This window comes from Kogia breviceps, chromosome 12 (genome assembly GCF_026419965.1).
Source record: "Kogia breviceps isolate mKogBre1 chromosome 12, mKogBre1 haplotype 1, whole genome shotgun sequence".
Classification (NCBI taxonomy): domain Eukaryota; kingdom Metazoa; phylum Chordata; class Mammalia; order Artiodactyla; family Physeteridae; genus Kogia; species Kogia breviceps.
Genome location: NC_081321.1, coordinates 54602355 through 54620783, shown reverse-complemented (window position 1 = coordinate 54620783; position 18429 = coordinate 54602355). Strand labels below are relative to the sequence as shown.

Genomic DNA, 18429 nt, shown 5'->3' with positions numbered 1-18429 from the left:
ACTATCCTTTTGAAATCACAAGCAAACGCCCCCAAGTCTGGGAGGAATCTTCCAGACTCTACCGTAAAGCTGCCCTCTCCCCTCAATTCATCCTTCCACCGATATTCTATGAACCTATGACAAGGGGAAAAAACTAATCATAAAACCTGATCATAAAACCCTTCTTATACTTGAAGACAACGATGAAATATTCACTGAGCCAAGGTCTCCCGGCTTCACTGCAAACAAAAGAGGTTCTCTACTCACGCCCTTCCCACCCGAGCAGAAAATGTATTCCCGGCCCCGGCCGGCGCTGACCAGGCGAAAGTTGCGATTTCTCTCAGCTGAGGGCAAAGTTAGCGACTCCGCAGCTGCAAAGTCTCAGCTAGGGGGAGGGGGCGATAGCCCGGGCCGCGGGGAGAGCGGCTGGAGGAGGGACTAGAGGGAGAGACACTGCCCCCTACTTCAGCAAGGTCGTCGTCCAAGCCGGTGCAGCCGCCGGCTTGGGTTTTGGGAGGGAGGAGCGGCGGCCGCGGCTCGGCGCCAGGCTCGGTACCTGGCAGGCCGGCCGCCCGGGGCGCGGAGGGTGTGAGCGCGCGCGCCCCCTCCGTGCCCGCTCAGCCTCGCGCGCGTCTCGGGGGAGGCTCCGCCGCCAGGCGCCTGGGGAACCAGCAGCCTCAGTCCTGCCGCCGGCGGAGCTTTGTGCGGCGGCGGCGGCGGCTCCGAGTCCCACCTGCTGGCGGCGGAGAGACAAGGAAGGGGAAGAAGGAGAAGGAGGAGGAGGAGGGGACAGAGGCGGCGGCGCGAGCCCACTCCCGCCGTCCGCGCCCACCTCCCGGGGGCTCTGCAGCCCCTGCTTTCGGCCTGTACGCGCCCCCCACCCCGGCCAGGCCTCCCGGCCACACGGCCACCGCCGCGGCTGCAGCCCCTTCTGTCCGGCCCGGCCAGCCCGGCCCGGCCGCAGCCACCCGGAGCCGCCGGCGAGTTTGAGGCGAGCGCGGGGCGCGCGGCGCCGCCTCGATGCGCCCGGGAGACGCCTCGGCGCCCCAGCCCAGCTGAACAGCCCCGAGAACGCCGCGGCCGGCCCGGGAGGGCGAGTGGGGAGGCGCGGGGAGGCGCGGCCAGCCCCGGAGACGGAGAGCGAGCGGGCGAGGAGGAGCGAGCCCGACAGCGAGTGCAGGGAGCAGACACCATGCCGGGCTGGAAGAAGAATATCCCCATCTGCTTGCAGGCGGAAGAGCAGGAGAGAGGTGAGCGGGGCGACCGGGCGGGGAGGACCGGGGAGGGGGTCCGGGCTGGGGGCCGCCCCGGAGCCTCCCTCTCCCCGGGCTCCCTTCCGACCTGTCTGCGGCCGACGGGGGAGGGGCGCCGCGCCCTCTGGGGTCGCGGGGGAGTCCGGGCGGCGGCGGCGTGCGAACTCCAGATTTCTTTCTTTTTTGGGGGGGGTGGAGTGGGGGAGAAGGAGGGTGCTTTTAAGTAGGGAACTTTTAAGTCGGGCAAAGGTTTTTTTCTGGAGAGGACGTGGGGGGAACTCTAGCTTCTCCAGGGCCCACTTGCACGTGGAGCCCCGGGCGACCTTCTGCGGGGTGGGTGCTGGGGTGACTGGGCGCCGGGCTGGGGCGGGGGTAGTCCTGCAGTGTTTTAAGTGACTTTTCAAACTTTCCTCCTCCCGTGGTCGCTTTCGCGGTGTCCCCGCCTCGGGCTGGGCTTTGATGGTGCTGCCTAGCCCACCCAAAGTTGCTGGAGAACCAGCAAGAAGGAGGAGGAGGAAGAGCGTGGGGGACGGCAAGTGGGCGCTGCCGCAGGTCTCCGGAGGGGGAGGGGAGGAGGGGGAAAGCTGTCCCTACGCTGAGGGTCTGGGGCTGAGAGTGCCTCGGAGATGAGTTATGCCCCAGCGCAGTCCCCGCTGTCAAGTTAATACCGCAGGACTGCGGGCTTTTCGTAATTGCTGTCTGTTTCCTTTGTAAAAGGAGGCTCTCGGTGCCAGGTGCCTTGTAGACCTTTTGTGCTTCAGCCTGACAAGTGTACTGTTGCACGTTGCCTTTAAGTGACTTGCGGCGAGGAAAGTTGAAGGCCTTTTTTGCACCTGCAAGGCTCGGTTCTGTTGAGGTCATTTCATGGTGTTTGGATTGTGCGGAGGTTGGCCGGGGAGTTAGCTCAGCTCGGTAACCTGGAGATGATGTACTGAGTGTGCCAGAATTTCCTCTACGGTCCGCACGGGGCCGTGGGGGTGTGTGTGTGCGCCGTGGCTCTGCTAGCGTCCAGAGGGACCCTGGCTGGCAAGGTCCACCAGGGTTTATTCCTCGGCTCCTCCCACCCCGGCCTGCCCTGCTTCGAGGAAAATGCTTTAGAGTTGGAAGGGTTTCAGGATGCTGGGTCCGAATGGGCTGTGCAACCGCCAGGGGCCGAGGATGAAGGGTGCTGCGTGGCTAGCGGGGTGAAGAGGCCAATCAGGTGAGTGGAGTAGGCAGAGTTGTCAGAGGAGCTGAATCCAGCAGAATGATGAGTTGGTACGGAAGGTGGCTTGCTTATTGGGCATGCCCTAAGTTTCAGGTTTTGGAAATAATGCCTACTACTGAAGAACGAATGTACGATTTTCAGTTTTTCTCTAGGTGGCAGAACCTGTCTTTGGTTTATATCCTGTTTAATGACTCAGAATTCATCCCTTTTTAACCACTTCCTTATTAGAGATGTGCATTCATTTTCCAGCACACGTTCTGGTGACCGAACTTACGTTCACCCACTCAGAAGGCCACCCCTGCTTTAGAAAAACTTCTACTTTTCGCTTTAGTAGGTCATATCTTAAAAGGTGCAAAAGTAGTACCAATAATTTATAACCAGGTAAAAGCACTAAATGAAAGCCTTCTGTCAAGCGTGGAGTGTCTGTCCTATCAACTCAACGTCACAGTGCACTTGGTGTTAAATGTATCCGTTTGCTAAAAAACCGTTGCAGTGCTGCCTACAAGTTTTATCAGAATGCTGAAATGGGTAGATTTTTGGATCGTGACAAAATGTACTTGTACGTCTTTTAGAAATATATGGTAACTTTGAAAGATGATCGCTTAATCAGCTTGTTGGAGATAAGACTGAATTTCCTTCAGAACATAAAAATCTGAGTCAGAAATTGAGTATTCTGCCTTAACTTCTCCAGTAGGAGAAAACAGGGAACGTTTGTTACTTGGTGTCTTTTTTCACTAAAGAGTTTCTTACTTCTTGCTTATATTAAGTGATGCTTTTCCAATTAGTATTGCTTTTGTTTGGTTGTGGCATTTCTTTTTGAGGTCCTGCTTCATTGGGAATGCACAAATGTGTGTTTTGTTTCTTTTAAAATCTCCTACCTCGTGTTTGTGTTTCAATTTGTGTATGTGTGTGTGTGTGTGTGTGTATACATATATGTATACATATATACATATATTTGAATGAACTGATTTTTAATGCATGTGTCAGAGGATACTACTTGAGATTGTCTTATTGTTTTGGAAGAATTTTATTGTAAAATAATGAGCAGTTTTCTATTTGCATTTGAAATCAGATTGTATTTAGCATTTTTCCTTTTAAGTGATTCAGGTAGTGTTGAATTAGGTTCTTGTCAAATATAAACAGAAATATTAAACTATTAGGTTAGGAAAATAAGGAACATAAAGGGAACAAATACATTTTAAATTTTGTCTGGTTAGGAAAATAAGGGACATAAAGGGAACAAATACATTTTAAATTTTGTCTGGGGATAACATTGACCAAAAAGTCCATTTATAATATCTTACCATTAAATTCTAAGGTTGTTTGTGCTCATAGAATCATTGTTCTTTCCACATTCCCCCAACCCCAGTTTACATTTAAACATTCTTAAACCCGTTATGGAGACTACTCTAGCATACCATTTTTTCTTGTAGATTTTATTTAGCTAAATCTCTTTCTGAAACTTAATGCAAATTAATACAGGCTGCTAGCTTCTTTAAGGACCACGTATTTGAACAAGTATTTCTAGGCGTTTTTCTTGAAAAAAAAATGCTAATCTCAATTCAAAGATTTAGGGAACTTGCCTTCTTGGTATTGTCACATACAAAGAGAGGTTTGGCCAATCCATGTGACTTCATGCCATACCTACACACCATTCATAACTTGGGTTCACCTTGAATGCCTCTGTCAAAATGATATTGAGTGAACTATTGCTACTGCATGCAGTACTGAGCAGAGAAACTGTAACATATGAGTTGCAGGAAATGCCGTCATTTCCAAAATGACATGTTAAGATTCACCCATGTATGATAAAAATTCACCCACATGCTATTAAAATTAAGGACACATTTCTCTGTCTTCCCCCCAATTTTCTGCCTGAGCTGATAAACCCAATCCATTTAGAAACTGCCTAATACACTTTTGGGTAAATGTTTTAGAAGAAGAGAAATGATTCTGAAAACTGTTCTGTTTAATATCCCTTCCAAGCAAATTAAATTAAGCAATTTATTTGTTGTTTTAATCTGCTTATTAGCTGATCGTGTGTAATAAGAATATAGTTGTTAAGGAAAATCTTAGTGTAAAGGGATAGGTGCCTCAGTAATTAATGATGCCTTTCTTTTGCCTTGTAGCTTCCCTTCTGATTTGTGTGGACTTGATTAGTAAATGTTTGTGGTGTATACATATTCTCCATGGGAAAATGTATGAATTTTGTATATCTCCCCTCCCTGTTTGCCTTTCTGTTCTCATAAATTTTGGAGGTCTACAAGTGAACTTAAGAACTTCCCTTTGGACCCCTGTAGGAATGACTGTGTCTGGGGTTTTGCTTCTGTTTTGTCAGATGAGAGTATTTGGATCTTAGTAGATGTAAAGAATTAGTGTTTATAAAATATGTATGAGAAAGCACAGGGGGCTTAAGTAGTGTGCCTTTATTACATCTTTGGTTTGTTTCATTTTCCACATCACAAGGAGATCTGGTGACCCTACCCCACATAACCTGCTTAATAAAAAGTCCAATTTGAAATTTGAGTCTTGACTGGGGAATGCTGTGGGGAAAAGAGAAGAGATCAAAATGCACAAGAGTCTGCTGTGCGTTGGGCACTGTGTTTGACATTTCCCGAGCATTATTTGGTATAGTCCTTACCACGTGCCAGTAAGGTAGGTATTATTATTTCCCCTGACGGTGGAAGAAAGTGATGCTCAGAGAATGAAAAAATTTGCCTCAAGTTACAAAGCCAAGACTTAGGGCACCAGTTTCTAGAGATAGTTCGAAAAAGAAATTGTTACTATTCCTAAGATGAAGTTTTTAGCATTGTATTAACATTATAATGTCTTACGGTTTTTCTTTTGGACAGAATTTTAATAAACTGCCACCAAATATTTCATTAAGAATTCACGAGAAGAGTTTTGTAGTTACATATCCTGCGGAAAAGCTTCCAAAGTATATTTTGGGCTTTTGAAAACTGTCTTTGCTAGATAGATTTAACACCTAACTGTAAGGATTGGCATGTCAGCATATTTCTAAGTGGAATTATTTGATTAAACTTAAAGAGACTCGTGTAAATGAATGGCTTTTCCCCCAAGGACTTGAAATATTACATAGTTTTCCTTTTTTTCAGAGTATTTGCCATGAAGGCAAGAATTAACAAGAATTAGGTATTTTCCCTCACTGCGATGAACTAGGAAACTACTATATTGTTAATAGCCACTGTACATTTGCTCTTCCGCCAACTTTTTATTTAATTAAAGCCATCCATCTGAGCTCTCAGCCTGGCTATCTATCAGAAGGCCCAGTGGCCAAAGGGGCATCAGATAATGTATTTTTCTGCGGCAACCTTATTGGTTTTTCATGAAGAAAAATGAAGGATCAACTTAAATTGGTAAAGGATATTGAGAATTGAATATCATGGGTTTAAAAATGGTTATATTAAATGCTGTGTGAAGGCTGATGGTTTAAGGCATTTAGGATTTGATCAGTTTATTTTCAGTTAAATTACAATAGTAGTTCAGTAATAAAAAATACAAGAATAGTAGTAATCCAAAGTAACACATCTAACAGAATGCTATTCAAACGCAAGAGCAAAACCTGGATTTGAGTCTGTTGTTTTATCTTTTAGGAAAGTTTATTTCTCCTTAAATTCGAAGGTGTCCTGAATATAAATATAAAAATCTATCAGAACAAAATTCCATATTCAAGGTATCTATTTATTTAGACAGGTCAGTGGCCAAAGGGTGTTGTCAGTTTCATGGGAAAGTTAACGTTCTTTAAGTACATCTGCTGATTAAAATCCGCCTGATTGAATTTCTTACCGCTTTTCATTTCAACAGTGATTAAACTTTAAGTACTAAATCAGGTGTTGCGTAGAATGTGAAGACAAGGCTAGTGTCTTGGATAGATTCCTTTGCCTCACCCCGCAGAGTGATGGAGGACAAGGTATTTGAAGTCAAACAGCTGTGGGTTTAAAGCCACTTCAGCACCTCTTGGCTCTGTGATCTTTTAACTTTTAAAAGTCCTTGTGTTTTCTTCTTTAAAATGAGGACAAGTAACATCTACCTCATAGGAGGAGTAAATGAAATTAAAAAGTGTGGGGGAGGGCTTCCCTGGTGGCGCAGTGGTTGAGAATCCGCCTGCCGATGCAGGGGATACGGGTTCGTGCCCCGGTCCGGGAAGATCCCACATGCCGCGGAGCGGCTGGGCCCGTGAGCCATGGCCGCTGAGCCTGCGCATCCGGAGCCTGTGCCCCGCAACGGGAGAGGCCACAACAGTGAGAGGCCCGCATACAAAAAAAAAAAAAAAGTGTGGGGGAATTTCTGTCAGTACCTTGTATATAATTCAAGGCTCAGTAATGGCAACCGGTATTATTTTTACGCTATCTTATAGATCTGTAAACTCAACTCCTCAAGGTGTCCTGATGATGAAATGATAAGTTTTTATTCTTCAAATAAGTTTTTATTCTTTAAAAACTTCATAAACCAGTAAAAAACAAAGTCCAGTGTTTTGTGAAAAGCTGTGTTGAAACACAGAGCTTTATGAGGCCAAGGTCTTTGATATATTCTAGTCTGACCCTCTCATGAAGAAGAAGAAACTCCAGTATAGGGGGAAATGTGCCCAAGGCCACACTGCATACATTGAGTAAACAGTTATTGACAACTAACTGACATTTGGGTGCTGGGGATGAGCAAATCATCATTCCCATTGTCAAGGAGATTATTATGCATAGTTACAGAGTTATGGATATGATAGCCTCTCTCCTCCTGTACAGATTAGCTCTGGGGGAGCAGAGAAGAGGGGTTGAATGTGCCGAGGGCAGGTGGAAAGAGGGCAGCTTCTGAGGACACCCTGAAAGGAGGTGGCACAGAGGAAGTGTTAAAGGACTTGAAGGAAGGAGAGGAGTTCAGAAGGTTGGGAGGGGATGTGAGGACAGATATTTCAGGCAGGGGGCATGGTGTGTTCCAAAGCATTATGGAATAAAATATTTTAAGAACCACTACTGGTTTCTTAAGGGGCTGAAGCATAGAGTATGAATATGCGTATGGACTGTCGAATAAGAATACGTATTTCTCCAAGAGGTGGGGAGACTGGGTGGGAGAAGATGAGGCCACATTTGGAAGGACTTTGTATGCCAGGTGGCAGAGTTCAGATTGTATCCAGCAGGTGATGAGGTAAAGTTAATTGAAGAATTTCCAACAGAGGCGTGAAGAGATCAGATATATGTCTTAGAAAGGTCATCTTGGTAGCAAGGAGGGAAGATTAGAAAAAGAAGGGACTGGAGAGGTGGGAATCGGGTAGGAGTCTACTGCCCTGTTGCAGGCCATGCAGAGATGTTCAGGAGGAGGGCTTGGTGAGCAGGTGAACATAGGAAATGTGGAGGGCGTAGGTCTCTGGTGAAGATAGTGATTAGATTTACAGTTGTGGCTTGAGACCCAGTACCTTGATACAAAGCCTGGTATTCTTTCCACTACATGTTGCCTTTCTTTACTCCCCGCCTCCCCAATCTATATAGGGGAAAAATGTAAACATAGTCTGGTAGAATAATGTAAAAATAGACAACCACCAAAGTGATTGGATACTAGGCTGGGTCATGATGATAGCTTAGTATGCACTAGTTTTTTTCTTTTAATTATATAAAATTCATATACTATCTAATCTTAAAGGAAAAATAATTATTATCCTGTACACATATCTGAATACTAATCTAGAACTTAAAGTGATTTTTTTAAATGGAAAAAGAGAAAAGTGGTAGTTATTATCTTATAGAAATGTCTTCCCCTACCAACAGAATTGGGTGGGCTTTTACAAAATTATTATTTTCTGAAACCAACTAAATTTTCTATGAATATAGTTTAAAAATAATTCTTACATTGGAGTCAAAATTCAAAAAGTGGGTTAAAGTCCTTCCTTGGCCATGTTCTTGATTACCTGATCTAGGCACAGCCTGCCCTTCTGAACCTCCATTTGCTCATCTGAAAGTAGAGATGATTCTTGTCCTATTGACCTCCTAAAGTTGTTATCAGGTGAAAGCTATTGCTATGTGGTTACATTACAAAGGGAAGAAGTTGTTGAAAGACTGAGATTCTTAAAGCACATCTATTAGCTGGCCATTTCTGGATGGAGGCGTCATTGCATAACTTCTGTTTCATAAACTGGAAGCTTTCGTTAAAGAATCTTAATTCTTAGTTTTCCAAAACGAAGTTCAAATATGAGAGTCCCTCTTAGGCTCCCATTGATAACAAAATAACTCAAGTGATGTAACTAAATTACAATATATACACACAGGCTGCACAGTTCTTGGAAGCAGCCTCTTTCCCCACTGGGCTGGGAAGCATCCTGCTCAGATGCTGAGTGCACCTTGCTACCTCTCCCTCTTCAGTTTCTGCTGCTCTCCAGTCTAGGCTTCTGACACCATTACTTCTCAAATTGAAATCATGTATGGAACTTTTTTTTTTTTTTTTTTTCGGTACGCTGGCCTCTCACTGTCATGGCCTCTCCCGTTGTGGAGCACAGGCTCCGGACGTGCAGGCCCAGCGGCCATGGCTCACGGGCCCAGCGCTCCGCGGCATGTGGGATCTTCCCGGACCGGGGCACGAACCCGTGTCCCCTGCCTCGGCAGGCGGACTCTCAACCACTGCGCCACCATGGAAACCCTGGAGCCTTTTTAAGGAAGAAAAAATTCTTGCAGACCTCCACTGCTGACTTTATTTCTTTTATGTTACTTAAATATGTACTGACGTAAAACTAGGTGTAAACTCCTGATGCTTATAGGTCTCATACAACCACAGAACCAAAACAGATTTTACAAATGAAATGCAAACAAAACTACCGAAAAAAATCAATAACTTCCAAATGAACAGCATCTACTGCATGCGACTTGATACTGTTTGCCTGAAACAAAATTCCCTTTTGTAGTATGAATATGGTACTTGCTGCTCTGGAAAGTAGTTGAACTACTTTCATTTTTTCCCTAGTTGAACTCCCATGGAACGTTGGTCTTAACAGTCTAATGTCACCTGGTCTTTCCGGGGCATGAACATGTCATTTGCTCGTGGAGTTCTCTTTTCTCATTAGTCTGTTTTGCACCATTGTGATTCTAAATACAAACCCCAGTATTGGTAATGCAGTTGGTGGTAGTATTAGGCTGATCTACATTAGTACTTCTAAGACTACTCGTGGTGAAGGGCTGTTTTTCCCCCAGTGTGATATGTGGTCCTATAGTGACTGCACCATGTGAAAACTCCCCACGTGAGTCTGACCACACCTGCACTTGTCTATGTTCTGTTCAGTGAGATGAGCCCATTCATCACGGACTTAGATGTTGGGGCAATGCCAGACTGCTGCAGGAATTTCTAAACACCTACTCTCATTTTCAGTATTCATCTAATCATGGATGGGTAATAAGCAGTTTTCTGACTGGCACTGTCCGTAGACCACACTTTGGATAGTACTGGTTTAGAGTATGTTTATGTAGCTAGTGTTGGGAAGCAGAGTTCAGAAGGATGGGTGTATGTGTGTGTGAAAATGGACACACTACTATTAAAATATACAAATGAAACGTAATTTATTTTCTTTTTTTTTTTTTGCGGTATGCGGGCCTCTCACTGTTGTGGCCTCTCCAGTTGCGGAGCACAGGCTCCGGACGCGCAGGCTCAGCGGCCATGGCTCACGGGCTTAGTTGCTCCGCGGCATGTGGGATCTTCCCGGACCAGGGCACGAACCCGTGTCTCCTGCATCGGCAGGCGGATTCTCAACCACTGCGCCACCAGGGAAGCCCAATGATTTTTTTTTTTTTTTTTTTTTTGTAATTTATTTTCTATAGCTGCTTTCACTTTGCCTTCAGGATCCCATTTCCACTGAAAACACCTGATCTTGTCCATTAAGAGCACGTTAGTTTCCAGTTTAAAGACTCCTTGGTTGTCATTTCTCAAGGGTTTTCCCTTCCCTCATTCCCAAGACTGCGTTTGGGTGAACGGGAAAGCTCAGTATCCTCATGGCCCTGGGTGAAGGGCATTTTATTCATTGTGTGACCCTCACTGCGTCCACTGCTTTGGAGTTGGCAATGCTTGGTGACTGTGAGTTGTGTCCTGGTATCCACTGAAATGCGACTGTTCTCGTTTGGTCTTTGAATGTCATCCTGGCAGCTGATTTGGGCTTCCTGGACCTTGCCATTGAGTCTGGTTGTAACATCCTTTTTGTCAAGCCCCAGGCCTTATCTAGGTTCCAGTCCTGTCAACATCTCTATATCCCTCCTGGCAGCCAGAGAACACAACAATTTCCCCTGAATCATTATGGAGTTTGTGGGATCTTGGGAGGTGCCAACATCCCTACCTGTCTTATGTCACCTTCTGCATATATTGCCACTGTATTGTTCCAGTGCTACCTTCAATTCTGCCTATGCCCAGTAAGGGACCTTTATGCTAGCAAGACGGATCACTGGTCAGAATGTTTACTAATGTCCTCAAAGCCAAACAGGTGTTAGTTTTTCTCTGCTTTTGTACTTGTCACGAGTCTTGAATCCTTGCAGTGTATTGGACATTACGTCTGATCTTTTGTCCCTCCCTTCTTTTTTTTTTTTTTTTTTTTTTTTTTCTCTGCTGTCCCAGATATCTGGAGTGGCTTAAGTGACTTGAAAACTTAAAACTGGAAGGGACAGGAGTCAGCAGGGTGAATAAATAATAAGGGAGAAGAGTCCAATAGGCCATCATTAGGTGGACACCTGTCCCTAAGATCTGAATGTCAGGGAAAAAAGATATAGAGAAGAACTGTCTAACAGCCCAGAGATAACATAGCTTGAGGCTGGCAAGTAATTTTGACCAATACCTCCTCTAGGCCTACCTTGTACACAAACCTTTCTCACTTAATAGTTTTATTAGAAATCTGCCCTTTGTATTTCAGCAGCAAATGTGTGAACTTGAGAACTGACGTATTTCTTTTTATGGTTGGTCGTGTAATTGCAATGTGCGTTTTCTGTTATTCATGTATTTTAAAGGTTTACTTTGTATTTAGAATAAAGATCTTTAGATGAGATCAAGACTTTTTGTATGAGTTGATGTTAGAATTCATAAGTATATTTTTTACTGGTGAAGTGTTCATTTCTTTTGCTTTCACAGTTAAATATAGCAGACAATATGAAAATTTCATAGTTTGACAGCATAAGTTACTGGAGTTTATATCTTTTTTAGGTACAGTTCATCATTTGAGAAAAAGTTAATGAATGTAGCTTTTACCTGTTAGCACATTAAAAATAACAGCGAAACAGTGGAAAATAATGTAGGTAAACATTCAGATAATAATGTAGTAGATATTTATTTGTTCATGTATTCTGATATATAATCTGAGAATAGCTTTCCTTCTTGATACCTTCTGATGTCAAGTATTTATCCTGTTATCAATTTTCAGAATTTCCATTGAAAAAGTGCACTAATATCCTCAACTTAGTTAGTCATAAGGATTTCTACCTTGCCCTCTTCTGAAGTGTCAGGGTTGTTGATTAAAAGAGAGTGGCATTTAAAATTAGATTTTTCAGATGAATTCAAGTGTTTCTTTTTAAATATGTAATTTTCTAGTATGTGCAGAGCACATTTTCGTTAATTGAGAACCTTGAACAAGGGAATATAAATTTAGTTTCTCTGTTACTATTTCACTCCCCCCCATAATTTTAGTTAAGAGAATGACAGTTTTCCAGGCTAGAATCAGACACCCGTAGTGCTGCATCTTCTAAGAAATAAGAAAGCACCTCATCTGGCTTTCTAGTGAATCTGAATGCCGATATATATACACACACACATACATACATACATACATATATGTTTACCCTACCACCAAAGAGTAGCCCTAGTTTTCTCACCAGCAGTCATCTAAAATTATCAAGTGTGATCTGGACTCTGCATTCCATGACTGCATTGACTCAGAATCCTACCCTCTCAGCCTCTGCTGCTCATGCTGAAGAAGCAGGGAGGGCAGTGTATTAGTCTGCTTGTGCTGCTGTAACAAAGTACCCCAGGCTGGGAGGCTTAAACAACAGAAATGTATTTTCTTACAGTTCTGGTGGCTAGAAGTCCTTGATCAGTTGTGTCAGCAAGGCCAGTTTCTGGTGAAAGTGCTCTTCTTGGGTTGCCAGTGGCTGCCTCCTGTCTGTGTGTGCTCACAAGGCCTTCCCTTGGAGCATGCATGAGGTTGGGGGGTGGGGGTGGAGAGAGTTCTCTATCTTTCTTCTTTTAAGGACACTAATCCTGTGGGATCAGGGCCCCACTCTTACGACCTCATTTAACATTAATTGCTTCCTTGGGAGCCCTGTCTCCAAATACAGTCACACTGTGGGTCAGGGGTTTCAACATAGGAATTTGGCAGGGTTGGGAGTGGGGGAGACACAAACATTCAGTCCATAATGGGCAGGAAAAGAAGATTAATCAATGGTTTAGGTAATGTTCCTATAAATTTCATCTTTAAGTGTCTGGAAATGGCTCCTTTTGAACAGAAGGTGACATACTCATTGCTTCCCCTGTGCTCTCTCAAGTGGTGGCAGTTTTCTCTCACATACCCCTGGAGGAGGAGTAGAAGGTCCTCTTTGTCCTTCTTTGCTACTTCCAGACTGTTCTTCTCTCCTTCCTAAAAATCGTGAATTTTGAATCTCGTGCCATCAGACCACACAAACCATGGTTCCTCCTTGTTGCAGTCACTTCCTGCAGTCTTTGGCCACTTTCACTCCTGGCTCACTATTGTTCCAGCCCTACTTCTGTCATAATTCTTGTGATTTCAATATTCACATAAACTGTCCCTCTAGTTTCTTCATTTCTCAGCCCTGCATCCTCCTCTCTTTCAGTTGTTATATCTGCCACATGGCCCCACCTTAGACCAGCAGTTCTCAAAGTGAGTGTTCCTAAGACGCTTTCCGAGGGGCTGTTATTTCCATAACAATACTCAGACATTAATTGCCATTGGAACTTTCATGCATTTATGAGTGAGCAGTAGTTTTCAGAGGTTACATGACATGTGATGAACATCTTCATTCTGGCAGCCAGTGAAATGTGTTCTTGTATATTCTTATGTTTAAAAATTTTCTGTTTTACTTTTAATATGGTAAATATGAATAGACCTCACCCACATTACCAAAAACTTTTTGGAATGCTCACTTACTTTTAGGAATGTGGTAAAGCCACCACGAGACCAACATGTTTTTTTAAAAAATAAATAAATTTAGGGCTTCCCTGGTGGCGCAGTGGTTGAGAATCCGCCTGCCGATGCAGGGGACACGGGTTCGTGCCCCGGTCTGGGAAGATCCCACATGCCGCGGAGCGGCTGGGCCCGTGAGCCATGGCCACTGAGCCTGCGCGTCCGGAGCCTGTGCTCCGCAATGGGAGAGGCCACAACAGTGAGAGGCCCACGTACCACACAAAAAAATAAATAAATAAATAAATAAAATAAATTTATTTATTTATTTGGCTGTGTCGGGTCCTCCTTCTGTGCACAGGCTTTCTCTAGTTGTGGTGAGCGTTGCGGTGCACAGGCTTCTCATTGTGGCGGCCCCTCCCGTTGCGGAGCACGGGCTCCAGGCATGCAGACCTCAGTTGTTGCTGCGCGTGGGCTTCAGTAGTTGTGGAGCACAGGCTCAGTTGCTCCGCGTGGGATCCTCCTGGACCAGGGCTCAAACCCGTGTCCCCTGCATTGGCAGGTGGATTCTCAACCACCGCGCCACCAGGGAGGTCCCCCAACATGTTTGAGAACTGCTGCCCTCATCCTTGTCACTGCCAGTGAGTACTCCTCTGTGGCTCATCTTCGGGTGTCCTGCTCTCCAATCAGCACCTGTCTTTCTAACTCAGTCTCTGTGATCCTGACTCCATTAATCCTCAATCCCAAGAGGACCTAAAACCCATTGATCTCACCACCTTTTTACTATTCCACACCCCTCTCACGTCCTCATTTCCCTTCTTTCCAGCCTCAATTCCTTCATATCTCATATAATCAGTCTCTTGGGTGTACTCTTAATTTCCTCTTCCCTCTTCCATGTTGTAGGTCTCATCTAGAAAACCTGGTTAAACTCAACTTTCTAACACCCTAACTTTTGCCTCTGCCGTTTAATATGGTTGGAGAAAAAACACTCAGCCAAGCTGACGGGTTTCACTTTAATTTCAAGATTGCTACTCTGAAATGCACTTTTAGTGCTGCTGGGTTACCAAGCTACATTTGCTTGGTCTTCGTTCATGCCTCTGCTCTCTCCTCTCTCCTCAAATCTTCACCGCCTCTGCTTCCATTCTCACCCTTTGTTAAAGACTTTGCTTCCTATCTCACTTAGGAAATAGAAACCATTAGGAGAGAACTTCTGTTTGCATCTGTGCCCGTATATTCTGTCTTCATTCCTGCTACTACGGTTGAACTGCATGCTTTTATTCAATGCCAGCCTTCCACTTGTGCATCAGATCCCATGCCCTTGTGTCCCCTCCAGGACGTGGCTCCGGCATATTCTAGGTCTCTCCGGCATCATTAGTTTCCCTCACTACTGAATTATTGCCATTCAACCATGATTATTATTTCACCCACTTTTAAAAACAACCCCCTCTTGACTCTTACTCTGTCCAGTTACCACTCCACTTTTCTGCTTCTCTTAAAAGCAAAATGCCTTGAGAAATTTGTCTGTATTCACTCTTTAATATTGAATAGTTCTCCACTTATTCCCTCTTGAACCTAGTCCAATCCAGTGTTTGTGCCCTATTCTGTCTCCTTCTACCAAGGTGACCAGTGACCTCCATATGGTTAAGCCTACTAGCTAATTCTCAGTCCCGTGTTACCTGACCAGTCAGAAGCATTTGAGACAATTAACTACTCCCCTCCTGGAAGCCTTTATTCACTTGGCCTCTAGACTGTCACATTGTCCTACTTCCCTTCTCATTTCTATTTGGTCTCTTTTGGTTTATTCCTTAGGTCCCTGATATCTAAATATTGGAGTGCACCAGGGTTTGGTCTTTGTGCTTCCTCTTCTTTTGTGGTGTCATCTGGTCATCAATACATGATGCTTTCGAAATTTGTGTCTCCAGCTTGGTCCTTTTCCTGAACTCTAGGACTTCCAGCATCTTTACTTGAAGGTCAAACAGGCAAGCAACTTACCTAACATATCCAAACTCAAGCTCCTCGTTCGCTCCCTCGAACCCGTTCCTCTCTAGTGTTCCCCATCGTTGTAAATGGCGCATCTGTCTTACCACTTGTTCATGTCAGAGCCCTTGGTATCTTCCTGGGACCCTCTGTTGCTCTCACACTGCACATCCAGTCTGTCAGAAAATCCTGTTGACTCCACCTTCAACATATTATATATCTAGAATCTGACCATTGTCATCTACCCCTGCCACATCCAACGCAGTTCAAGCCACTATCATCTATACATTTATGTGGCTTATTGCATTCTCCTCCCAGCTGGGTTTTCTGTTTGTCCCCTTGTCTTCTGTTCGGACAAATATTTTATGCGGAACAGGCATAGTGATCCTTTAAAAATATCTGAGGTCTGCTCAAAACACTTTAGTGGGCTTCCCATCGCGCTCAGAGTAAAAGCCAAAGGATAAGCCCCTCCATACCCAGGCTTCCTGCTACCCACGTGTCCTTGTTTCCCCATACTCGTCCCTCACTTGCTCTACCGTAGGCACCCTGGCCTTAGAAACACCCAGTTGGCTTCTGTCTCAGGGTCTTTCTTCGCCCTCGCCCCCCTTCCCCTTTGCCTGTGCGACGCCCTCTCTCACCCTCTTCAAGGCTTGGTGTAAATGTCACTTCCTTAGTGAGGCCTCCCCTCCCAGCCTTACTTGAAATAGTAACCTCCTCAACACCCCTCCTGTCTCTTCCTTGCTTTCGTTTTTCCCATGGCAGCCTAGGACGTGCTATTTCTTTTACTTTTTTATGCGTATGTTGTATACACCTATTGCTTTTTGTTAATGGAAGCTCCACGAGGGCAGAGATTTTATCTGTTTTGTTAACTGCTCCATCCCCAGCACACAGAAGTATTGGGCTCGCCGTAGGCACTCAGTAAATCTCTGTTGAGTGAATTGAGAGGCCAAGGCAGTGGTACTAAGAAAGCAAGAGAAACGGTTTTCAGATGACGGAGTAGTTATGTTCCTATTTACGTTTTGCTTTCAGGGTTTGCGTTTGAGCTTTACACCATCTTGATTCCAGGGGAAGAGGAAACAGGAACAATTTTAGTACTACTCCCGTATCTTCCGGGTCTCCCCTTTGGGGTTGAAGAAGAAAGGAGGCAGATGAGTAGAGAGTTTCCCTTCCAGTGCTGGCAATCCGTGGACTGCCCCTTGAAAAGTGCTCTTTAATATCTTAAAACTATAAATATTTTCTGCTAGAATATACCTCTGTTGATGATACAGTTGGTGTTGTAAAGCAGAAAAATGACCGAGGAGTGTTTTACAGTGAAAATCTTTTTCTTGATGTTCTGAGATATGATTGTTGTGTCAGCAGCTGTGTCATAGCCTTATCTGTGTCCACGCCGCCTACCATGGTACAAGGCACTGTGTAGATATTTAATATTTGCGAAATGAATGAATAAATGAGACAAAATGAGTTGCATTATGAAAAATCATGGTAAGAAAGAAAGAAGCCTATCTGCTCCCCTCTATCTAGAGGCAAAAACTATGTACAAGTCAAGAGTAGAGTGTATTACTACCTGGTACCAGGACACATTATTGGATTACATCATGCAATTGCTTTAAGTGAAAAAATATTTTTGTTTTTGTTATATGTGGCATTTGAGGAAGCTGTACCAAGGACAAGGTGTTTTTAAAAAGCAAATCTGAAGAGTTCACATATTTCTTTATCTATACTTTTTTTTCATTGTTGATTCTTAGAAGAGAACTGAAAGCAGTATCTTTCTAACAGCCTCCTTCTGGCCCTAGATAAGTCCAGTTGGTTTTACCAAGTGTGTAATAACATGCCAGTAAAATGAAGATTAGTATATTTTGCACTAATTTTTCTAAGCCAATTAATTATACTCTAATGGAGTGAAATAAAAAAAGGCCTTTAATTGAATAATTTATTATGTCATTTGTTTTTTTCTTGATATGAAACACAGGAAGCAGTACTTAATTCCCTTTTTTATTACTGAAACCAAAGGGCTGAATAGTTATATGGCAAACCTGTTAGGGAATGTTTATATGTACTCTTAGGAAAACATTTATAATGTTATTATATAGCATCATTCCTTTTTTTTTTTTTTTGGCCACACTGTGCAGCATGCAGGGTCTTAGTTCCCTGACCAGGGATCGAACCCACGCTGCCTGCAGTGGAAGTACGGACTCGTAACCACTGCACCATTAGGGAGGTCCCTATATAGCCTCGTTCTGGGTTCTAAGGCAGTGTTTCATATGTACATGCACTCTTAACTAGTACAATATTTTTTCTTTAGATATGGTTGATTGCATGGTAGATAACCTCAAATTTCAGCATAACCATGAATCATACCTAGATTAAGGAAACCAATTTAATGCAATTGTTCCTCCCCACAAAGCACCTCTTTAACAACTAATTTTCATAGGCTCCTATTACGTGTAAACTGTCATTTGCTTGTGTATCAGTGATTCTTTATCCTCACAAGATCCCTACTTTATTTCTTTCTAAATTCCCAAGGTATTTGCTCTGTTTTCCCCCTCATCCCCCAACATTAGACTATCAGAATAATGATCAATTCTATTACTTCCCTATGTTTTTTTGTCATGCCTGGCACAAAAAAGTCTCAGGCATTCAGTAGTCACTTGTTGATTGATTGATCTAAACCCCTTCACCTCCTGTAGACTGTTTAACTTAAAGAAGACTCCCAAATGAATCGAAGGCCCCTCCTGGGTTCCTTGTCATGTCATCTAGATTTGGGATGTATGCAGTGGATGAGGAAAAATATTCAGTGATCAAAAGTTTACTTTCGGGCTTCCCTGGTGGCGCAGTGGTTGAGAGTCCGCCTGCCGATGCAGGAGACACGGGTTCGTGCCCTGGTCCGGGAGGATCCCACATGCCGCGGAGCG

At 44.1% G+C, this 18429-nt stretch overlaps 1 protein-coding gene across 1 annotated transcript in view; it reads left to right on the top strand.

The window, feature by feature from the left end:
* The first annotated feature begins 956 nt into the window (after positions 1-956).
* Positions 957-18429, top strand: part of GRIP1 (glutamate receptor interacting protein 1) — a 728793-nt gene continuing 711320 nt past the window's right edge. Inside the window, exon 1 of the mRNA XM_067009704.1 lies at positions 957-1229. Coding sequence (XP_066865805.1) covers positions 1172-1229 — 58 coding nt within the window. The 5' untranslated portion in view covers positions 957-1171. The remainder of the gene's footprint in view (positions 1230-18429) is intronic.